At 40.2% G+C, this 24,177-nt stretch overlaps 3 protein-coding genes and 1 long non-coding RNA gene across 22 annotated transcripts in view; 3 read left to right on the plus strand and 1 right to left on the minus strand.

The window, feature by feature from the left end:
• The window catches only part of TUT7 (terminal uridylyl transferase 7), a 64,164-nt gene extending 57,234 nt beyond the window's left edge, over positions 1–6,930 (plus strand). For 5 of the 9 annotated variants that reach the window (XM_049116005.1, XM_049116008.1, XM_049116010.1 and 2 more), the window contains exon 29: positions 1,886–5,436. In XM_049116005.1, the coding sequence (XP_048971962.1) occupies positions 1,886–1,977 (92 nt within the window). In that variant the 3' untranslated portion in view covers positions 1,978–5,436. Of the gene's footprint in view, positions 1–1,885; positions 5,437–5,876 lie in introns of those variants that run through there. The other 4 variants (XM_025423153.3, XM_025423157.3, XM_035700744.2 and 1 more) reach the window with 2 other exon arrangements.
• A 2,720-nt stretch (positions 6,931–9,650) lies between these two features.
• On the minus strand, positions 9,651–10,653 carry LOC112644626 (uncharacterized). Of its 2 annotated transcripts, XR_007413974.1 has the most exons (3): positions 10,163–10,644; positions 9,874–9,974; positions 9,651–9,726 (listed from the first exon to the last, which is right to left on the minus strand). It is a non-coding gene; the product is annotated as an uncharacterized LOC112644626 (long non-coding RNA). The 2 variants fall into 2 exon arrangements; XR_007413973.1 differs by having other exon boundaries at positions 9,874–10,653.
• Positions 10,654–10,742: 89 nt separating this feature from the next.
• ISCA1 (iron-sulfur cluster assembly 1) overlaps positions 10,743–24,177 on the plus strand; it is a 57,291-nt gene continuing 43,856 nt past the window's right edge. For 6 of the 10 annotated variants that reach the window (XM_049116072.1, XM_049116069.1, XM_049116051.1 and 3 more), the window contains exon 1: positions 23,558–24,154. Coding sequence is in view for 6 of the 10 variants with exons in the window: in XM_049116051.1 (XP_048972008.1) it covers positions 24,087–24,154 (68 nt within the window). In the remaining 4 variants the exon portion in view is untranslated. Of the gene's footprint in view, positions 10,969–11,292; positions 11,544–17,490; positions 17,549–21,910; positions 22,017–23,386; positions 24,155–24,177 lie in introns of those variants that run through there. The other 4 variants (XM_025423178.3, XM_049116087.1, XM_049116079.1 and 1 more) reach the window with 4 other exon arrangements.
• On the plus strand, positions 17,551–21,903 carry LOC112644625 (succinate dehydrogenase assembly factor 4, mitochondrial-like). The gene has a single exon (XM_035700207.2). The coding sequence runs from the start codon at positions 20,222–20,224 to the stop codon at positions 20,519–20,521; it is 300 nt and encodes a 99-aa protein (XP_035556100.1). The 5' UTR covers positions 17,551–20,221; the 3' UTR covers positions 20,522–21,903.

Here is a 24,177-nt window from a genome sequence, read left to right on the forward strand (position 1 = left end):
TTTAACAGGCAGAAATTTTATGTCATCTTACTTTCTTCCTTGAACTCCTTTTACTTCCATTAAGATGGTATATTTTTATCATATATATTTAAAGCATTTTAGGGGGGCCTGGCTGGCTCAGGGGATAGAGCATGAAACTCTTGATCTTGGGGTTGTAAGTTCAAGCCCCACTTTGGGCATAAAGATTACTTAAAAATGAAATTTAAAAAAAAGATTCAAGCATTTTATTGATCAGGATATCCTCCTTATCTGCAACAAAAATATTTATATAAATTGGATTTTTTAAAAAGATTTTATTTATTTATTAGAGAGAAAGAGCATAAGCCAGGGGAAGAGGGAGAGGGAGAAGCAGAGTCAGTGCTAAACAGGGAGCCCCATGTAGGGCTTGATCCCAGGACCCCAAGATCATGACCTGAGCCAAAGGCAGATGCTTAACTGACTGAGGCACCCAGGTGCCCCTATAAATTGAATTTCTTAAGCTTTGTATCAGTCTGTAAAAATTTCTTCTGAATTGAGTTTTTGTGTTAGAATATATAATTGATCAAAACAAATGTTATAGTTTTTAAAAATTGCCTTTTTTATGGGTGAAAAAATTTTTATGTTTACATACTAAAAATGACTGCCGTTTAATGAGATAGATGGGATTTTCCCCAGGCATTCATGTATTTTTGGATCAATACTACTTACTACAGGAATTAAACAGTATCCCTTACATTTTTACTCCAAATCTTTTTTGTCTTTATAGTTGGCAAACATCAAGAAAGCCCATTAGTGTTTATGATAGCATATTAAAAATAATAAATATACTTTCTTTGGGAATGGAAGTTGTATTACAACAGTGTCACTCTCAAAAAAAAAAAAAAAAAAAAAAAACAGTGTCACTCAGTTATTGCCATTCCTTTTTAACTAAGTTACCAAAAATTACATAGTAATGTATCATCAGGAATTTTTTGTCATGATCATCAGCTATCAATGTAATTTTACAAAAGTTAAAAATTTGGAACTTTTATTAGAGGCATTGACATTTACCACAGACACCAGCATTTCATTTGCCTTCCTGTCTGCTCAGGTTTTTTCCCAGAGCCATGTACCACATTAAGATTGAGATGAGTAGGAGACATGCCAAGGAACACTGGCGTGCCTCCTGAGAACCAGCTAACAGCCTTAGCCACAGAGGCATTCTCGGAAAGAACCCAGGTAGACATGAGTCACTGCAGTTAAGTCCCCTTAAAGCTCCCTGCCTGCTCATCTTATTCAGTTGGCTCAGGAATACATGTACCCAAGTTTAAAGAGCACTGTTTATATCAAACACTCCCAGGCATATTTGCCTAGTTACTTCCTCAGGATAAATTCCTAAGCAGTAGAATGATAGCTGAAAAAAGTACACACCTTCTGGCAATGACACCAGTGACGCCAAAATGGATCATTGACCATCCTAGAGAGCCCCTGACTGCCTGTCCCCCAGACCCTCACTTCACGGGAATAGCCTTTTTGTCCATCAGCTTGTATTCTCCATTGAAGTCTCCTGTTTTTCACATGTTTTCATCTGTATTCATGTTCCTGTCATTGTATATTTTAATTAGGTAATTTGTCTTTGTTTATAGCCCTTTCCACATGGAAATCCATTCATGCTTTGTCATATGTGTTCTATCCTTCACCCTGATCACTCCTATTATTCCTTCAGCCTCATTTTTTATTTGATTTGCTCTATAGGAGTTGGTTGCTTGTTGGTTTTAGTAGTTTCATCTAGCCAACTTTTAGGTGATTTCAAGTCAGGCTTATAGAGCTATAAATTTCATGTTCTTCCCCCTCAGATTACATACAAGTTCATCCATGTTTTATTTCTAGTGGTTTTAGTATTTTTACATGCACATTGTTTTTTAAGATTTTATTTATTCAGGAGAGAGACACAGAGAGGCAGAGACACAGGCAGAGGGAAAAGCAGGCTCCCTGCAGGGAGCCCGATGTGGGACTTGATCCCAGGACTCCAGGATCACACCCGGAGCCAAAGGCAGATGCTCAACCCTTGAGCCATCCAGGTGCCCCTACATGCACATTTTTATATGAAATTTCTTCAGGTATGATGAGATTTGTTTTTTGTTGTTGTTTTTTGTTTTTTACATATGGGATGTAGTAATAAGACTATTAGTACTATTCTTAGAAAAAAGTGGTCTCCTAACGTTTTGGGGAAAATATAAAGATACAAATATAACTCATCTCCCAGAGAATTGACCTTATTTTACTTCACATTTTCAATCTTTTTTCAATAAAAGATCATTAAGATGGTCGAAGTACCCTTTGACTACCATCCCAGACCCACTCCATTCTTCATGTCCCCTTCTACCCCAGAGGCATCAGTTATTAAGAGTTCAGATGTTCTCCAAGTTTAAACTTATGTATGTATCCTTTAACATCTATGGCCTTGGTGAATTTTTTAATTTAAATGGTGTATACTGTATAATAATGTTTTGTACTCTCCTTTTCCATATCAATTTAATGAAGTGATTTTGAAATTTATATATATTGCTGTATATAGTGTGAGTTTTATTTTCTTTCCAGTATTCCATGTATGAATATAGGATGTATTATCCATTACCTAGCACATGAGCATTTGGATTGCATTTGGGTTCTTGCCATTATAAACAGTGCTGTAGTGAACATTCTTGTCTGAGTCTCCTTCAGCAAGTATGAGATATTCTGTATAGCTTGTGTGTCTAGAGAGCAGACTGTTAAGTCATAGCCTATGTGCATTTTCACCTTAGTTAAATATTATCAGGTTATTAGTTGAAATAATTGCCACTCCCACCAGCAGTGTTTATTTTCACAAATCTAATGGGTGAAAAATATTTTGGTGTTGTTCTAATGTATATTTTCTTGACTGGTGATGCTATTTATGTTTATTAGCCAATTAGAGTTATTCTTCTTAAATTCTCTGTTCCTATCATTGCCCCTTTTTATATGTTTGTTGACCAATTGGAGTTCTGTGAAATCCCTGTTCCTATCGTTTGCCTATTTTCCTGTTACTTTATTATTTCCTTATTAATTTGTTAAATATTCATTTATTCTGAATACTGCTCCTTTACATACATTCCAGATATCTTCCTCCAATTTATTTTGTTTTTCAACTTGTGTCTGTTGCCACTCCAAAGTTTTAAATTTTGAGATAATCATTGATGGATTTTTCCATAGTTAGTTTTCATGTTCATGTAGCTCAATGATTTTAAGGTCATCTTTAAGAAAATACTCCCTGAGAGATGCCTGGGTAGCTCAATGGTTGAGCATCTGCCTTCAGCTCAGGGTGTGATCCCGGGGTCCCATATCAGGCTCCCCGTGGGGAGTCTGCTTCTCCCTCTGCCTATGTCTCTGCCTCTCTGTGTCTCTCATGAATAAATACATAAAATCTTTATAAAAAAATTCTTCCCTGAGTTTCATAAACATATCCATCTATAATATCTTCTAATAGTTCTAAAATTTTATTTTTTCTGTTTGGATCTTTAACCCATCTGGATTGTGTGTAAAGTATGAGGTATAGTAAGCTAAATTTGTTGTCCCTTGAATGAAAAGTCTATCCTTGACACTTTGGGCAATTCAGAATATCAAGGATTTGTTGTCTATAGACCAGTCAATGCTCTAGAGTTAAATACCACAGGAGAGTGCTTTGCTTCTTGGTGATATCACTCATTTTTCACTGTGAGTTGACTGTCTGGATGCTCTGCTTTGAAAAGTTTGCTTCTGGAGGGCATAAGTTTCAATTTGCATACTTAATATGTTTGCTTTAGTCAATGTAGATAAGCAAAATGAATAAAATAAAATTTATGCTTCATTCTAGAGCATAATTACTATTTAGGTTTGGGAAATAAAGTCTTCCCATGTTTTCACATCAATGTACTAATAACAGCTAACATTTATTGAGTACTTTCCTATGTGCCAGGTACTGTTCAGTTGTTTTACCTGTATCAATTTATTTAATCTTCAGAATAGCTCCAAGGAGGTAGGTATAATGGCCCTTTTTTTTTTTAAAGATTTTATTTATTTATTCATGAGAGAGACGGTGGAGGGCACAGGCAGAGGGAGAAGCAGGCTTCATGCAGGGAGCACGACCTGGGACTCAATCCCGGGTCTCCAGGATCACGCCCTGGGCCGAAGGCAGCGCTAAACCGCTGAGCCACCTGGGCTTCCCTAATGGCCGACATTTTGCAGATAAGGAAAATGAGGCACCAAACATTTGATTGATGGGTTTTTTGTTTGGTTTTAATTTTTAGTGGGTTTTGTGTGTGGTCTTTTTTTTTTTAAGTAGGCTCCATGCCTAGTGTGAAGCCCAATGCAGGACTTAACTCACAACCCTGAGATCAAGACCTAAACCGAAATCAAGAGTGAGACACTTAACCAACTGAGCCACCCAGGCATCCCTTTTAGTTTTTTGTTTGTTTGTTTGTTTTAATTTTTATTTATTTATGATAGTCACACAGAGAGAGAGAGAGAGGCAGAGACACAGGCAGAGGGAGAAGCAGGCTCCATGCACCGGGAGCCCGACGTGGGATTCGATCCCGGGTCTCCAGGATCGCACCCTGGGCCAAAGGCAGGCGCCAAACCGCTGCGCCACCCAGGGATCCCCTAATTTTTAGTTTTTATGAAAATACTATTCATGTGGTTTTATAACCTTTTGACATTATCATCCGTCTTTGCAAACCTAGTATTCCATTATGTCCATCATATATTCAGTCATATCACAAGTTTTGGACACATAAGTTATTGGCATACTTTTATAAGATTTCTATGATTATTCAGTTAGCAAAATTCCAACTCACCTCTCTTGTCCTTCTGATCTTTCAATTTGGTAATCAAAAGTTGTTTTAATTTGCATTTCTTTGATTACTCACTGATGCTTAATGTTTTTTATATATACTCATATACTTTTTCCCTTTTCCATATATTGCTTTTTATCTCCCCAGCTATATATTAGTGTTCCTCTTTCCCCTGTTGACTTGCTTGAGTACTGAGCATACCAAGCCTTTCTCATAGGTGAAGGTGGTATGCTTAGGAAACCTCCTGACCCCAAAATTATATAAATATTCGCTACTCCTTATATTCTGATGCTCTTATATTTAATTCGGTAATTCACTTGGAATTGGGATGGAGAGGAAGGATATGTTGTGGGAAAGAAAACTCTCCCCTCCCTCCCAAAATGACTTCTTTGACATGGTACCAGCTATTGAACAATCCATACTTCACCTCATTGGTTAGAAATGCAACGTTTGTTATATACTCCTTTCTTAAATGTAATCACTTAAGAATTTCTGTTTTTCTTGTTTCATTGATCTATTTGCTTACACTCCAGAACAAAACTTATTAACTCTTCTGTAGTATGGTTTTAATTAGTAATCCACATTTCTGTCCTTTACCTGTAAATACAATAAATTTCCTTTTTTTTTCTAAGTTATTGCTAGAATGTCACCACTCACGGGTTCATATCTGCAAAGTAATGATGCAAGATATTTCTTTCTAACCAAAGAATTTGTTGCAATCTGTTCTGTGTGGTTGTAAATGAAGGCACTGATCTATGCAAAGTGGAGGTTTGAAAAGTCCACCTGGCCCTCTGAACCAACATGGAAGTAGTGAACATGCTAGTGTATTAGAATGATGTCACTCTAGCAACTTGCTTGCATTTAGAAAGAATTTTGACTAGGTTTGTGTTTAATAGATCATGTTCCATACATACCTTTTTTATATCTAGCCTGCTTACTCAATTCACAATAAGTGACCAATCCCAGTGGGAAAAGTTTCTGTAAATAATTAATAAGTAGTAATTTTATGGCTTTTTGATAAAGTAAGGCTTGTTTTATTTATGTTGGGTTTTGTTTTTTCCCCCCCTCTAGGTAGCCTTTCCAGTAAATATATGACTCAGGGAAAAGCCTCAGCGAAGAGGACCCAGCAGGAATCATGAGGGAAGGAAAAAATGCAGCACTCTAAATGGCCACTCAGGCATTCCCATTCACTTTGAAATTAGGTTCATTTCACAGGACACAGCAGCTTAGATCAGGCTTCAACTTAACATTTAAGGGAAATGTCAGATTTTTTTAAACTTAATGAAATTGTTAATGAGGAAAAAAATTAATATAGTCTCACCTACCACAAATCCCCATAGATGTAAGATTTTAAGAGAAAGCCATGATGTATTTATTTAAGCCAGGTTTTTTTTTTTTTAAGCCAGATTTAAAAAAAAAAAAAAATGGGTAACTGTGGGCCAGTATTCAGAGAATACAATTTCATGGTTTTTAATTCTTTCAAAGCACACTAAAAGTGATGTGCTGATAAACCCTGAGTAAATTAACCCTTTTTTTCACCTATAAATCCCTTTTTTGTTTCGAAGAGGGGAAATTATATTTATTGTTGTTTACTGAATCCTTGTGTGAAAGCATATCAAATATGTGTGAACTGCTACTACTGTATTTACGATTTACAAACCTTATTTTATTGGTATTTGTAGAAGTGACAATGAGAACTTGAGTACCTATTTATGCGAGCCTTCTGTGAGTCAGCAGCGCCACTGAGGGGCTCTGGGGTTTTTTCCCTCTCCGATTTTAAGAAAGTTGACATAGAATTACTATGCTCATAAAAATGAAGTAAGGAAAACAAGTAGTCCTGCTTGCTGCTAAAAACATTTTCAAAGGAAAAATGACAAAAGAGAAGTGCTTTTTACTTTTTATGATACTCAGAAATTAGAGTGGAGAACTTTTAAAAATCCCTGAGGATTAAAGAGGCCATCTCCACCAATCAATCACAAGTTTGGTTGGTGTCCTTTTCCGTCTGACTGGAACCCTCCTGGAACTGTTTCTCTAACTCCACAAGCCCTCCAGAAGTAGTATGTGGTCAGAACTATGCCTCGGTTTATTTATCATTTTGAAATAAAATCAAAATTTCAACCTGTAATTTTATCCACATTACTTTCTAGTGAGAGTCCTAAATTTCATAAGGAAACCAGATGGGAGTGAGTACAGATCTGCTCCTCTTTATCTCTTGCTCCCTATACTTGTGCTCAAGCAATCTACTGTTTGTTGACCCCACTGTGTGCCAAGCACTGGGAATGCCCACAGGAGAGGCACAGACTTGGCAGGATGAAGACAGCGAAGGATGGGGAGGGTGTTTGCTGGGCAAGCGTTCCCAGTTAGAAGAGTCCTTCCTTTCACCCACTTACAGACATGCTCCAGTTAAAGAAGAATCCTATCAAAATTACCTACAGAATTTGGGAAGTTGTGATAGAAGAGATTAGTTCCTTACTCATTTTGAATGAACCCAAAGTCCAGAATTAATCTCGTGAATTATGTACCCTGGGCAGAAGCTTGCTTTTCTGATTTCTCCTGCCTTCAGCATGAAAATGAGCTTGACTTGGCACACAATTCTTGTCACACTTTCTTTGGAAAGCCTATTTATTAATACTGTCTTCTGGCATACTAGTAGAAATCGGAAGCCAGCCTAATTTTTGTTCCTTTGTAGGTTTTATTTTTATGGTTGGGTGCTTCAGTGTTTATTTGTCCCTATAAGTTTTATGTTAGTCACTTTTGTCTAAAACAAAAAGCGAATCCCATGTATCTCCCTAGTCCAGTTTGGTTTTTTTGGTGGTTGGTTTTTTTCAACTTGGGAAGGTATGTTCTTAATTTTTTTTCTCAGAAAACTTTTTTCCTTTTTCAGTATTTCTTTATTATTCTTTTCCTTCATGCCAGGAAAACTTAATCTCTACATGACTGGCCGGATTTGGTGTTCATTCTGCTGTTTGCTCTCACATGAATTTTGTCATTTCACTTCTAATCATCCTCACTTAACTCCGCCACCTTCCCTTTTCCTCTCATTCAAGTTTATTATCTTCCTTTTTATGGAAACCATGAAGAATGTTTAAAAGCTTCCTACATTTTATTCTCATTCCTGTGTTAGATTTCAGTCCCTCACACTGGCCCAATGGGACAGTGACCAGTATTTACCAGGCCTGGAGAATGGATGGCGCCAGTCACAGTCCCTTCCCCAGCTAGGGGACAGGTGCATCTGCTCCATGCTGAGGCCTGCTCCCAGGGCATAGTTATCATTCGAATGCAGCTGGCCTGTCCCTCCACAAATTTCACAAATGCTCCACTAGCATGATTTCCTTTCTTCTTTCTCTCGAGTAAACAAGAAAATGAAATCTATTTTTACAGCCCCAGTCCACACTTTCTAATCCCTTGCTCAGTGGGTACTGTTATCAACAATCTGCACACAGAGATGTTACTAAAATGTTCTGACATCACTTCAGTTTACTTTTCATTTTCAAATGTGTTTCACAAATGATTCTATTTAATATTAAAAAAAAAAAAGTTTCCTAAGTGGAAAAAAAAAATCCTGGGTAGATAGGTCGATAGAGTTCATAGCAAAAAGAAAAAAAAAAAAACTGTGGAAAGCAATCAATTCAACAAAGTCCCATAAAACTGTAAAGATGTGCTCAGTATTTTTTTCTTCAAAAGCAGGTATGTTTAGACAACAGACAAGAATTTAGCATGCTTCCCTGGGTGGAATTCTAGACTTAATTAGGGTCTGGGTCTGCTGGTTTTCCAGCTGAGAGTGTGACAATCCCCCCTAACATCATGGCAGTTCAATTTCCTTGCCTATAAAAATAGAAGTCACACCTGCCCTTTCACAGAGAAGTGAGGCCTTAATAGGAAAAACACTTTTTGAAATGTCTAAAACTCTTGAAACTAAGGCCCAAAGTGCACCATTGAACATTTTCCCATATAAAGTTTTTAACCTATTGGTGGAAATCTAAAAGTGGTTGCCAACTCCATCTATAGTTACCATACCCTCCTCATGACACCCCAGGACAGCTGCTGCCCTGAGATAAGGGAGCCCACATATTTCTTAATATAGTCTTGAAAACCTTCTTTTAATGCCAGTTTATCTGAGGAAGCTGCAGCAGTTCAAATAACATTAGGTATGCCTGACCCCACTAACAAGTAGATTATGTGACTTACCACTCACATGCAAAACAGCCAACCAAGTTAAAAACTGAGTAGTGTGTATTAAATAGATGAAAGATTTAAACATACATGGGGATCCTAAATCCAAATTTAGTACTAGATTTTTAAAATCTTTTTCTAATGCATTATCCTAAAAGGCCGGAGTTTATGCATCATTTTTAAACTAGCCATCCTACTTAAACTAGCTCCTGCCTACTCAGCCTAAAATTGTGAGGCTACTATGAGACCGTGTGCCCAAGGGTGCTTTTGAAACCTATAAAATGCTACACAACTACCTTATGGTATTTCAACAAGAATGATACATGGCATCTTTTTTTTTTTAACATTTTATTAACACATTTTATTTTTTGAAGCAGCTTTTGGTTCACAACAAAACTGAATGGAGAGTGCAGAGTTTGAACATACCCGTCTGCCCCCCGCCCCCTCCCCGGCCCATTTGAGCCCAAATCCTCCACCATCGACAGCCTGCACCAGTGCGGGGTTATTTGTTACAACTGAGGAACCTATGTGGACACAACATTATCACCCAAAGTCCATTGTTTACATTAGGATGCATTCTTGGTCTGATATGTTCTATGGGTTTGGCCAAACGTATAACGGCATGTCTATCCACCATTGTATCAGTTTCACAATAGATGACCTCTTTAAATATCCACGAAAAACTAGCAACGTTTATTGAGTTGCTGGTACACCCTTCCAAGGGCCTTTCATTTCATCTTCACCGCGTCTGTAGGAAGGGCATGAGAAGTAAAACACCTGCGCCAAATCACCCACCCAGCTCGTCAGGTGAAGCCAAGACACTCCCAACATATTCCCATCCCCTAACCTCACCGTTTGCTAACAAACGGTGAGGCAAAGAGGACCGTTCTCTTACCGTCATGCAGTCGTATTTCAGTAACGGAGATAGAACTACTTAAGGGGATTTTGAATCATCCAATCCTGTAGGCTTTAGGGGGGTGAAAGCTAAACTGGGCTCTAAAAACACACTTCACTGATTAGTTCTTTCCACGCCGCAACACTGAGCAAGAAGCTCTCCTCCCCAGCACCACCCCCGCCGCACCTCCTTTCCCCCTACAAGCGCGGCCACGAGAAAAGCCCCGCCCTCCTGTTCTGCTCCCGAGTCCTGTCTAGACCTCTCCTCCGTTCCTGGGCTCTCCACTTACCAGGCGTCCTCCGTGTACCTGGTGTCATGCAGAATTAAGAGGCAGAAGCCCTGGCGCGGCCACCAGGCCGGACAAACAACAGGTGTCCACCACGCTCATTCAGTGGTTCTCGCCTGAGAGCTGCGGAGCGGCCCGATCACACCCTCGGGCTGGGTTGGGTTCCCCGTCCGCGGGCACCTAGAAGCCAAAGTTACAGGAGCACCGTCCTCCAGCAGCCCCTGCAGCACGGCCCTGGAGGAGGGGGTGGCTGGGCCGCTGGCTTCCCGCCTCGGCCGTGATTCTGTGCTCGGAAGCGCTGCCCAGCGGGACCAAAGGGAAGACAAACGCGAGTCCCCAGGCCTCGGAGAGCACGGCTCTCGTGCCCGGCGTCCTGAAGCAGTGACGCCGCACCTTGCCCGGGGGCAGTCACTCCACAGGCCCAAAGCCCACTCCCCCCGCCGCGCCGAGGCGGACCCGGCGCAGACCCCTGGCCCGTCGCCCCCGCCCTCCCCGCCCCCGGCCCGTGCGGCCCCCCGTCACGTGCCCACGGCCCAGGGCCGCGCCCCGCCCTCCGCCTGTCACTCACGCGGCCCGCCCAATGGCGGCGGCGGGGCGGGCCCGCGCGGGGCGGGACTTGCGGCGCCGTGCGCCGGAGCCTGTGGCGTCAATGCGGCCGCCGTGTCCATGGAGAGAGGCTGAGGTGGCCGAGCTCCCGTCCGAGGTACCCGGGCGCCGGGACAGCGACGATGTCGGCTTCGTTAGTCCGGGCCACTGTCCGGGCTGTGAGCAAGAGGAAGCTGCAGCCCACCCGGGCCGCCCTCACCCTGGTGAGTGGCCGGGGCGCGCGGTCGGACGGGTGACATTGGTTCACCTCGGCCCCCGCGAGGAGGTCACGGCGGCAGGGCGCCCGGCCCGCTCCGCGGCCGCCGCCTCGCCGCCCTGCTCTCCTCTCCCCGGCTTGCAGAGGTAAACAAGCCCGGGCGGGGCCGCTCCGCGGGAGCCGGGCGCCCGGGGAACTACGTTTCCCAACAGGCCGCGCGCCGCCGCGTGCGTGGGGTGGGGGGCGCCGCGTGTGCGTGAGTCCCCGGCCGGCGAGGCGGCCGCCGCGAACCCTGGGGCGCCGGCGTTGGGGGCCGGGGTTGGGGGCCGGGCCCCTCCCTCGGGGGGGCGCCGGGAGGGCGGGAGCTCGCCGGGGGACGACGGGAGGGCGCAGCTTCCTCAGAGCCCACCCCTCGCGGAGATCAAGGCTGTGGCGCACAAAGGCTTCCTCCCTGGGGTCGGGGAGGGGAGGCGTTTTGAAACCCCCTCTGCCCCTCCGGCGGGCCTCGGCCCTGGGCGGCTCTCACAAAGGACAGAGAAGGATAAAAATCTCTACCCTGAGCGAGCCTTGGACGTTCTCCAGGTGAAAGGTCGAGCGCGCTGGGAGGGCCCGAGTCCGCACCGCAGATGGCATCCCTGGTGCGCCGCGCAGTTGTTTTTCTCTTTTTAACACAAGGAAAGCTCACGTAACGTGAAATTGACCACCTCGAAATGTCCCATTCCGTGGCATTTAAGTACATTCCCAGTGCTGTGCAGCCATCACCTTTATCTAATTTCAAGACATTTCACCCCAAGAAAACTCAGCATCTCTTAGGCAGCTGCTTGTTTTTGCCATCTTGAAAGAGTTGGGATTTCATAGGGAAGCTTATGATTAGTTCAACATTCTCGGTTAAGGAGAAGCCTTTGTGCAAGTATTGAGCACCTAGAGAGTGGGAGAATACAGTGGATCTCGGATTCAGTGCTGTAGGAAAGCCGTTGTCAGAAAGTTAGTTGTAGCACAATAGAAGGAAGTGGTGATCAGGTGGGAGAATTCGTTTTTATAATGGATCAGTGTTCTCAGCCTGTGCAGAGGTTATCCTCGTTATTCTGAATTACTATTCTCTGTACCACCAAGCCTGCTTTCAAGTCTGGAATACAACATCACACTTGATCTTAGCCAAAAGGCCGAGAAGCGATGGAATACAACATCAGATCTTAGAATTCTCCAAGGTCTTGAAATCACAAGAACTAAAGGGCACGAATCATACTTTGTATCTTGCGGTCTCAGTTGAAAAAAAAAAAAAAAAAAATTCGGAACTGAAAACAATTCTACCACTGGTGATGGTAGAGCCAGGAAGAGGAGGTACAGAGATACTTTTTTTTTTTTTTGCCTTTGTCCAACATTTAGCATGTCACCTTCTTGTTCAAAATCTCTGAGTCATTCCCTTCCTCTCCATTCCTCGTCATTCAGCTGACATTTAAGACCTGCTGTGTTTCAGGGCAAGAAATAAATGAGTTACAGAGTTCCCACTCTCCAGGGACAGGGATGTGGGCCAGGCGTTTGCCACCCCTAGAATTACTAGGGATAATAACACAGCTCGTATATTCTCAGACCTGCACTCTCTACCCTTGCTCCTGCTTCATGACTGTTGTTACCCTGCTAGTTCTGCTAGCAGGATTGTGTCAGTTCTTTATCCTGTCAATTCTTAGTTCACAAGTGCTCCGTGTTGCCTTTCTGATTAACTTGCCAAAGTCCATTGTCTGAATATAGCCTGTTTAACTGGCTAACTTTAGAAGTTCCTTTCCCCGTAGTCTTAGCTGGTGCCAAGAAAAACGCAAGTCCTTGCTGCTTTTCACCAGTGGCCTGCAAGCAGGCTTGCAGTCATTTTAATCCTAGCATATGTTCCCTAGTCTTAGGACACTTTGGCATGCAATGAATTGCTGTCTCTTCTTGGTTTTTGAGTGTTTTTGCAAACATCTTAAATCCCAGCATGTTCTGTTGAGTGCAAAAGCAGGGAGGTGATCAAGGGGCTAATGAGTGAATACAGATGAAGGCAAATGAAACCAGAGAGGATTCAATAAAATGGGTAGGAAGAGATCAGTGTTATCCAGATACATAAACTTCGCATCAGGAATTTGACATGGTGAAAATTCGTCAGTGCTGTACCTGTGGAGCCTACCACAGGTCGTCAACAGGCTAGGAAAAGGAATTGGATGAAATGAAAACATGGTTCCCATGCTGTCAACCCCCACGTATCCACATTAACTGATGTTAATCCAGGAGAGGAGAGGACTGATGGTTTGCTAGAACAGAAGGCTTAGTCTGGTGACAGGCTGCCCTTAACACTTTTATGCAACCAGAGATGGTTCCTTGATTGTTTTAAGACTACCTCAACACATCAAAGTGAGTTCCTTTGGACACCTGCAGAGAACCTCCAAAGATGATGCTGTTCCTACTCTACCCAGGAATTGACAAGTGACATTGAATTTGTAGGAGCCAGAGTAAAATATGTTGAAAGAGTCTGAAGATTTAACACTGCCCTACTGGCAGAGGCTTTTATTTCCATCATTCTACAAATTAGAATTAGTGCAACTGTAATTTAGGATTAGGGACATACCTACAGCTGTGCATAAAGCACAAAGAGAATGATGGTACATAGCATCATTCTTCATGCACAGAGAGAAGCTAATTCATTATGTGTAGTGGATGACTTAGGACTTAACTTTCTAGTGGCACCTGGTTGAGGAGGACTAGGAAATAATACGTTATTTGAGCCCCAATAAGGAGCTATTAATTCATTGAAGGAGAAGTACCAGAAGTCCTTAGGAACAATGACCTAGCAGGAATTTGTATATTTAGGCAATTTAGGGGTATTCTCTAGGAAACAATTGGAAATACCCTAAATGTGTAACAGTGAGAGAGGTTAAATAGAGTAGATCCAGTTGGTGAGTACATCCACTTGGTGAACTATTATGTAATCACTGTAAATAATGCTCTTTTTTTAAAGTTAAGGAGTCATAACTCTTCATTCTTCATAACTATCCTGTGCCAATTATGTAATCTTTAATACCTAAATCACAGAATTGTAAGAATAAGATGATGCGTATAAACCATTAAGCAACCTGGGAGGTACTCAGTAAATGGTTAATATATGTTTATTACTATGTATTATGTGGAAAACATGTTAAACTGTTTAAAACATAGGCTACAAAGCATACACAGATTAATAGGAAAAGACAAAAGGAAAAACACCATAATGCTGTCCATTGCTGTTAAAGAATGAGTTAATATATACTGTACTTTGTTCATTGGCTATCTACTATCTTTTAATCATTAAAATGCCACATTTATCATGAAGATTGATTGTAGTTGTTGACACTTGCTTAGTATACATAATTACGGAGTTACTCTGATTTTAATTTTGTTTTCTTGAACAGCAAACTATTAAAATTGTCTTGGGAGTTACTTAAGGATATAGAGTTGAGGATGAAAAGTTTCTACTGGGGATCCCTGGGTGGCGCAGTGGTTTAGCTCCTGCCTTTGGCCCAGGGCACGATCCTGGAGTCCCGGGATCCAGTCCCACGTCGGGCTCTCGGCATGGAGCCTGCTTCTCCCTCTGCCTGTGTCTCTGCCTCTCTCTCTCTCTCTCTCTGTCTATCATAAATAAATAAATAAATCTTTAAAAAAAAAAAGAAAAGAAAAGTTTCTACTGTAAAAAGACTAAATCCTTTGCTGTTTTTAAGGGCCTTTGGTCTTGTTCTGTTATATACTTATGTGTAGATTAAAAACCATCATTACATTTTCATTGAGTTTCAGGAATCTTAAGTTTTAACTTAATTGGCCAAATCTCAGGTGAATAAATCATTAGTTACACATAAATTTCTTAGAAAAGTATAGGTGTCCCAGTTGTTTGGGGGGAGTACACGGAAATTGGAAGGCTACCAGGCCTGCAGCATGTTTAGTTGTAATGTTCTCAGGACTCTTTGCCAGATTGAGTGTACTTCAAAGTTGCCAGAGTATGCAAACAGATATAGAGCCCGGTAGGGTCCTCAGCTTCCGCCTGGTCCTGAGATACAGAAAGTACTTTTTGTAGCTAACTTTTTTTTAAGTGCCACGTGTTCCCTTTTAGTCATTTCTGACTTGTTCTGAAAATCAAATTCCTCACTTGGAAAGTTGTAAGATCCATATCTTTCCCCTTAAGTAACTGCTCAACTAGGTTGCCATTATTAATAATACTCCTCTCAATGGAGTATGTTTGGTTTTGACCTGACACAGGAATATTAAGAAAGACTCATTCTAAAAAAAAAAAAAAAAAGACTCATTCTTGTTCCTATCATGACCATTCCCAAGCACACAGGTTGAAGTCAGCCACTTTGGAATTGAATTGGTTTTGTTTACACTGTGTAAGTGTTTCCTACTAAGAGTTGAGAAAAGAGGAAAATACATTATCTTGTAAAATCAAATTAGGTAAGGTAACTGAATATTCAGTTACCTAAGGTAAAAACATTGGGCTATTGACAGAGAGTAGTGTGTACACCCTGTCCGCCTTGTTTTGGTCATGCAGCAATGAACCCTTCTCACCTTTGACTCCCCAGCATTACATGACAAGTACTTGGAATAAATATTTTCCCATGGCTGTGCCTTTTTTTTTTTTTTTTTTTTTTAACTTCTGGGAAATCCTTTGCTCTTTGACGGTAATTAGATTAATTTCTTTGGTACTCATTATGGGGAAATAAGACCATGAAAATAACAGAAGCTAGTTTTTACTACAGTTGTTTAGAGGGTAAATGAATATTTTTAACCCCCTTTTTTTTGTCAGAAATATTTCTGTAAGTATTTGAGGTTGACATGGCTGTGATCTCAAAAGAAAAAAAAAAAAACCCACCATAATTCTGTTCTTCTCTGTTTCCTTCTTCCTCCCGCAGCATACTGTTCCCTGTTGTCCACTATTGTCACACTGGTTGGCTCCTGTTCTGGTAGAATGAATGGTGGGAAAAGGGCTTTAACCACCTACTGGTGGTGATAATTTTAACCTTTTTCTTTTTAAACATGGATACAAAATATATATGTGCACACTTACTGTATATAAATAATTGAAGTCAGAATTTCACTGAACATACCTCTTTATTAAATGTAATGCATTGTTTTCCCTTCTGGTTTATGTTTTTAAAAAATTCTAGTTTCAACCTTCTAAATTGGTTTCATGGCTTTTCAAATTGGCTCCAGATTCTTCTTCAACATCCTCATCTGACCAAGTGCCCACTGGACAGGCCAGAGGAGCACACTTTGGGGCCATTCTCTGTCTGCTCCCTCAGCATAGGCTCGGGTTTGGGCTACAGTTACTTCCAAGCCATAGGTCATGATATCCAGTCTCTGGGATTTCATAAACTAATACAATACCAGTACAAAAACTGGAGAACTGCACAGCAGTACCGGCTAAGAAGCTGAAAACAAAGTAGGAAGGACCTGATCTCTTCACTAATATACTGTCATCATTATGAAGTAGCTGGTTTATATTGAGCTCTTTGTGCCTGGCACTGTTCTAGATGTACGGCACTGTTCTAGATGTACTTCATGAACTCATTGATTTAATCCTCACAAGAATCCTGAGGAGGAGAGTCTGTTCTCTGATTTAAGCCAAGCAACAGGCTTGGACATGGCTAGGAAGTAGGACAGGAATGCCCTGAAACAGACTTTGTCCACAACAGCACCATGAAAAAGCAGATAGGATCCAAGGGAAGAAATTCGATAGATGTTGGAAAATTGCCCTTTTCAAGAAAGTGGGGTCAGTGATGCTGACCCATACACATATAATCTATTGTGGCATTTTCCCCATTTTGAGGACAAATGGACCGGATTATTAAACAGCAGTGCTCCTAAAAAATGCTTCCCTTCTTGTTTCTGTAGTTGACTAGCTCAGTTCTGTTCATCCCTGAGATGTTGTTTTAAGCCACATTTAGTATCTGTGTGAACATGTGATGGGACTGATACAAGAGGCACCCTCTGGGTTGATACTGGTATGTTGTTTCCTCTATGCATTTGATGGATTTGAAATAGACTTGGGGTAAACAAAACACACACACACACGAAAGAGTTAATAATCCAAAGAAAAAATACCTGAAGATTGGCTTCCCCAGTGATTACTTGATTGATTCATTGGCTGTTGAGCGCCTTGTGTATGTCAGGGATTGTGCTTGTTGCTGAGCACGCAGGAAGGGCATAAAATAGATGCTGCCTAGAAAAATTACATTTGTGATGCAAGTAGAGAGCACCAGAGAACTTAAGGCAGGGAGCTGACCTTGACTAGGGGGAACAAGATTCAAATGTTGCTAGAAAGTATTTTAAAAATGAAAATAGAATACTTTGATTTGAGGAGAGTTCATATGTTTGTGTATAAAAGCTCCAAGATGCTCAGGCAAGAATGGAATATATTTGTCACATGAACTTGCTAAAGATAGACTTTAATAGTCTTAAAAAGATGAGGGAACTATAAGGCTTTAAAGAAAGCAAGTTTCATAGCTAAAAACTTAATAACTTGTTCTCTTTTCAGACCCCTTCAGCAGTAAACAAGATAAAACAGCTACTTAAAGATAAGCCTGAACACGTAAGTAATACTAATCAGATGAATATTCAATAAAAAATTGAAGTTGTATTTTCACAGTGAATTTATCTGATAAACAGTGTGTCTTCATTGGTTAGAGATATTTATTTATTTACTATTTTTAAAGATTGTATTTATTTATTTATTCGAGAGAGAGAGAGAGAGAGAGAGGGGGGGGCAGAGACACAGGCAGAGGGAGAAGCAGGCTCCATGCAGGGAGCCTGATGCAGGACTTGATCCCGGGACTCCAGGATCATGCCCTGAGCCAATGTCAGGCACTAAACCACTGAGCCACCCAGGGATCCCCAGATTTTTACTTAAAAAGTAAAATATACTCATGATTTTCGAAATCCAGATAAAATATAATAGGGTATTCACTGAAAAAGATGTCATTTTGTGACCACAAGCTCTTATCTTTCATTCTTCTAAGGGGCCACCTCTTAAGTGTCCTTCCTGAGACAATCTGTACATTTTTATCTGCCTACACCAGGGTTTCTCAGCCTCTGCACTATTGATGTTTTGGGCTGCTAATTCTTTGTTGGAGGTGGATTGCAGAATGTTTAGTTGTATCTCTGGCCTCTGTGCGCACTAGATTCTGGTGCACCAACCCACTCCTTAGTTTTTACAACCAATCATAATTCCCTGAGGGGAACTACTGGCCTACTAGACCATGAATGTTATGTTTGTATGTGTATCTCTTTTCCTACTTAGAGAAAAGCATTCCATACATGCTGTGGTTATGCTTTGTTTTTTGCCCCTAACAGTATAGCTTCAAGTTCTTTCCATATTATTACAGAAAGACCCACCTTCTTTTTTATGGCTGCATATATTTGTGTATTTTACTGAACAGGTTTTATTTATGTAGCCAGTCCCCCATATTAAAGGTCTTTGGGGTTGTTTACATCCAATGCTGCCACAAATCTCATTCAGCAAATATTTAGTGTCTGTAGTGTGCCAGGCCCTTTGTTTTAGAGGACTAAGCCTTAGGCCTGGTCTAGTGCACTATGTAAGCTGGCCTCCTAGACACAGAATTGTTAAATAAGGGTGTGTGTATCGCCTTCACCTTAGTGCATTATTAGTTGCCTGTGGAATATTGTAAATTATATCCAGTACTAAACTCCTGATATTTAGTAATTAGACTAAGGAGTGGCTTCTAGGTTCTGTTGTACAACCTACACTACAATGTAATGTAGTTCTGGCACATTTCTCCTAAGAATTACTAAATGCTAAAATGTATCAATATGCCAACTCTGTTTGGATAAACTAATAAAAAGATTATATATGTATCGACCAAGTGAAACACTGAGATCCAGTGAAACACTGGTTTAGCTGTGTAGATTTGAGGGATGACAAAGACATGAAAAGGATGAAGCAAACACTTCATTAGGGTGTCATTGATGGCATAAGCAGTCCCTTTTCCAAACCCCAGCTACTAAAGCTGTGTTTTCCAAATTCGGTAAGTATCTGTTTTCATTCCTAGTAGTTGGACTTCCTGCTTTCTTGGGTCTTCTTGTTTACAAAGATAAAAGCTAAGTCAAGTCAATACTTAAGACATGTGCTCTAGAATTTCAGCTAAACAGTTTATTCTTGATCATGCCGAATATGTAACACATATTCTCAGCTTTCTCTGAGAATGAATAAAACCGCAGTTCTGTCTTCTTGTTCAGGACAGAAGAGACTACTGTGAGAATACTTCAGCTCATCAAAATTCCCAGGCTACTTAGCATTCTAACTCCTGCTCTCACCAAATGCCTTTCCACTCCAGGATTGCTTTCCTGAAACAATTCTCTTAAAGAGAATCAGAATCTGCTTGGTGAAATCATACTTTTTATGATTGGGGGCTAATACTTTTACTGTAGTATACTTCAAAAAAGCAGATAGAATCCAAGAGTAGAAGTTCAGTAGATATTGTTAGAAAATCACATTAAGATAGACATTGGTATTTTAAAAGTGAAGTTTGGTCATTTTTAAACTTCTTACATCTGTGTTGGTTGCAGTCTTTTGATTTCTGGTACTCGAGAATGTTTGCACAGTTCTGTGTTAAGATAAGGCCCTGTGTAGAGGCAGTATGATTACCAGGTGACAGCCTATGGACCTCAGTGAACCTAACCATGGGGAAACTTCCTGAGAACATCTCATGCAATGAAGTGGAGCACAGATGTTTTTGAGGAAGTGAGAATTTGTTAAGTAGTCATTTCTGCCACTGGATACTTTTCTTTTTCCTTAAAAAAAAATAATGATTATTCACATTTAGAATTAAAACTCTTCCTTTAAGGGGAGCCTGGCTGGGTCAGTAGGCAGAGCATATAACTCTTGATCTCTGGGTTGTGAGTTCAAGCACCCACATTGGGCAGAACAAACTTTAAACAAAAAAAAAAAAAAACCCTTCTTCCTTTAAAAATGTTATTCCCAGCCTAAATGGCTATTAGCAAGGGTTAAGTAGTAGATACACATTGGTATAGTGGACTGCTAAGGCATTATATGCAAATGATAATTGTGATAGCTCATCACATGGAAAGATCACGTCTTAAGTGGCAAAAATAAAGCAGAGAATAAGGCTTATTCCTGCTATAATAAAGCCTGTGTTTAGATTATGTGTACGTATGACAAGGACTGGAATTAAAAAGGAAAGAAACATATAAGACGTTTTCTGTGAGAGGACCCTGTGGGAGTTAGCACCATGACTGTATCAAGACTGGCTCGGTTACTTGGCGGCGTCCCAGCCACCAAATGGAGAGCAGCAAGATTACCCCTTCTGTGTCATTCTCTGAGGAAAATGAGTTCTCAAGGAGAAAAATCCAAACCTGTCAAACAGTTTCTTATGAGGCTAAAGTTACCAGAATGTTGTTTTGATGCACCAGAAGATTCTAATTTAGGGAAAGACCCACTGACAAAATTTCCAGATGATATTAATCCTGTTACCAAAGAAAAAAGTAGACCCAGAGGCCCAGAACCTGCCCAATATGGGGATTGGGAATGAAAGGACACTGTATAGATTTTTAAGCCACATATTATTAACTTCATAACATGTTTCATGACAGCTGTCAAATCAAATATCTATATAGGTAAAATTTGGTGGCCTGAAAACAGTTTTGGTTTTTATATCCATCAAACATTAACAAAAAAAAAAAAAACTAAAGACTTCCAAAAGATGTTGTAGCAGCGATGGATATGCATCACTCAGATCTCCTCCTGGAGGAGGAGAGTTGACTGAAAACCCCAGCTGCTGCTCCATGGAATCCACTCCTCTGTTCCTGCTGAGGCTACACTTACTTCTCCCAGGCTGTTCCCAGTCAGTGAGTGAGTGTGATGGAGGACATTAGCCCACCCAGTACTTTCTTCAGACTGTACTGCTGTCTGAGACTCTTCCTACCCAATCCTCCTTTCCTTCTCTCTCTCCTTCATAGGTGTCAAACTCTGCCTACTTTTCCCTTTCATAATTCAAAATGTTTCCCCAGTAAATCTCTTTCACGTTTAATACCATTTTATCATTTGTTCCTCAGAGAACCCAAACCAACATGGATGGTTTTATGAGAACAGCTTATAGAAGAACAACTTATAGATAGGTTTTTAGAAAATGCCACAAAGCTTGTGGCTTTTTCTAGTATAATCATAGTCTAACCATTTAAATTTTACATTGGGGATTTCTGGGAAATTACAGGTTGTACATTATATAGAGGGCTCATACCATGGAACCTTGTACAGATTAGGTGTTTTGGTGGAATTATGTCCAACATTTTTTCTTATTTTGATGTCCGTTGCTGTGACCTACTATTAGTCAAAATGTACTGTACCTATTATTAAACTTGAAGAGCCAGCCTAAAGCCATATTCTGCAAATAGATAACAAATGTTCATTGGATGAATGGTATATATAGTTTAGTGACCAAACTTAGTTACAGTAATTGTTAATGATGTATCGGCAATTTTAATGATAATTTCAGGGCAGGACGGTAGTTTTAGAAGTGCAGGATAAGAATGGCAGTGGAGTGTTAACCAATACTGAATGATCACTTAGGAAGGAAAGTTAAAAAAAAAAAAAAAAAAAAAAACGGTGGTTGGTAGTGACTGTGGTTTTTTGGCATTTTTCCCCCTCTTTTGTTTTGGGGTTTTTTTTCTTTGCATGTAGTTGTTTTTATTCTTTTAGGATCCCTACTAGTGTCGCAGGGATGTTTTTAAATAGTTAAAATTTTAAAATACTTGTTGAACTCCTTTCACTTATACTTCCTAAGGGAACATTTTATAGCTAGAAATCTAATATCTATCTTTAAGCTTATGAAGAAACAAATAATGTCAAATAGCCAGGGTTTTTGTGAATGTTTAATACATACTACGTTAAAACTAAGTTTATATTTACACTGCTTTTTCAGGTAGGTCTCAAAGTTGGTGTCCGAACCAGGGGTTGTAATGGCCTTTCTTATACTCTAGAATATACAAAGACAAAAGGAGATTCTGATGAAGAAGTTGTTCAAGATGGTGAGTTTTAAGCATATATAGTGCTTGCTGTGAGGTAGGATGGTTTGATGGACTTTCATATATTCAGTGATTTATACACAGCAGCTAAGTGGGAACTGTACCATATTGTCCCCCTGATTTGCAGTTGAAAAGACCAAGGCACGGAGAGACAAAATAGCTTGCCTAAGGTCACTCAGCTAGTTCGGTGCCCTAGTGAAAAGTTGAACATAATCAAGTTCACTGCAGAGGCTGTGCTCTTATTATTTGTTTGCTGATTTTAATTACAAAAGATTCTCATTGTGTGCAGAAAGGTTTTAAAATGCTAGAACTTCAGACTGACCATCCATTTTTGTGTGAAGCAGCATTTGACATCTATACCAAATAAGTAATGTCATCTCATGCTTTTTTGAGCAATCTGTATTTTTAATTTTTATTAAAAATGTCAAAAAATAAATAAAAATATGTCAGTGCTTTAATAATATCTTGCCCCCAACCCCTGCCCTACAATCTGATAAAACCTATTTAAAACAAAATAATACCTCAGCCTTGGGGGGAACTTCAGGTGTGCACAGGTTTTATGGTGGTGGCTCTGTATCAGAGCTGTGCTGTTAGCTAGCTTTTATGTTCTTACTATTCATTTCATTAAACTGAAGTTAGCAACCAATAATGACATTTTTGTTAATATGTTGTTTTTTAAATCACTTACATGAAATACCTTAAATAGTAAATTTTTCACTTTTCAGAATACAAGCTAATAATCATGTATAGTTTATATTTGAGTAATTAGTTTCTTTATAAGGAAGAAAGCTTTCTTAAGCTGATTATATTTGTGAATTTACTAACCTCTGCCTGTATAATTCTAGGGAGTTCCATTATTGCCAGTTTTCTGGCCCATAAGCAGAAGAACAAAACAGCCATGTTGCACTGATTGGCCTTCTGACACCAGCCCAGTATATCACAGTTCTTGTGTGTCTCTAGGCTTGCCAGTGTGTCATGCATATGGCTGTCATTACAGGCTTTTCATGCATTTATTGACTCTGTCTTTACAGAAATCTTACTAAGAACATACACATTTCTGTCATGTTGCAAATTTGAAAATGAGTGAAGTATAGTGAAAAGCAAATTCTAGTTTTGCATAGAATTGTCATGGAATTTGCTTCTATACAACTGTCTAGCCTAATACTGTGTTTGATATAGATTATTTGGTGGAAAAGAAGGGACAGACAGGAAAACTGAGCACTGATCTCTTAAAGGAAATAATGAGACAGATTCAGAAGCTTCCTGTTTGACTTTTGCCAGTGGTTACTATTTAAAAAGTTCACTTGTACTTTGAATCAGCAGGTTCCATAGACCTGCAGGCTTTATGTGACACATGTTTTCTTCTCCCCAAGGAGTCAGAGTGTTCATCGAAAAGAAAGCACAGCTAACACTTTTAGGAACAGAAATGGACTATGTTGAAGATAAATTATCCAGTGAGTTTGTTTTCAATAACCCAAACATCAAAGGAACGTGTGGCTGTGGAGAAAGCTTTAATATTTGACTACTCTGGCTGTAAGCTCCAGGAAAACTCATGGAAGTCCTTGGGCTTACTGAAGAAATCATGTGACTGTCACGTGCTTAAAGTTTATAATGTATGACTGCCTTATGAGGAAAATAAAATGATGCATTTTGAAAGTGAAGCCAGTGTGTTAGATTCCAGAAGAAGCGGTATTTGTATTCATTTTAGTGGGCAGAAAATGAGAATCCATTGCTCTCTTTGGGTCTTTTTCCTGATCTGTAAAGAAAAAAAAAATCCTACCCTGCACTTAATTGTCTTGCATCCTTTCTATTAGAACCAGTTTCATGAAAGCTGCCTTCCTGGAAGGATTTCAGGAAACATATTTTTAATACATGTGCACTCCATAGCTTGCTGTTGAATGGCGTGAATGTGTTTTCCTGTAAAATTCAGAGGCAGAGGATCCTGGCTGCTGGCGTGACATGGAAGTGCACGGGTTTTCTACCCAGCCTTGGCATGGCATTTCTACATCTTTGTTCAAAATTTCATTGTCAGATGCCTCATTTGCTTTACCCTTTAGCAGCACCAGCCTGTAGATGAAAGTATCGAACAAAGATTTCCTTGAACTGCAGTGCAGAACAGTTCTGAGCGATGGCATCAAAAGGTAAGAAAGACTTCACCCGCTGT

Source organism: Canis lupus, chromosome 1, assembly GCF_003254725.2.
Source record: "Canis lupus dingo isolate Sandy chromosome 1, ASM325472v2, whole genome shotgun sequence".
In the NCBI taxonomy this organism is placed as follows: Eukaryota; Metazoa; Chordata; class Mammalia; order Carnivora; family Canidae; genus Canis; species Canis lupus.

Coding starts and splice junctions, on each gene's coding strand:
- LOC112644625 (XM_035700207.2), top strand. CDS start 20,222: ATGACTGTATCAAGACTGGCTCGGTTACTTGGCGGCGTCCCAGCCACC.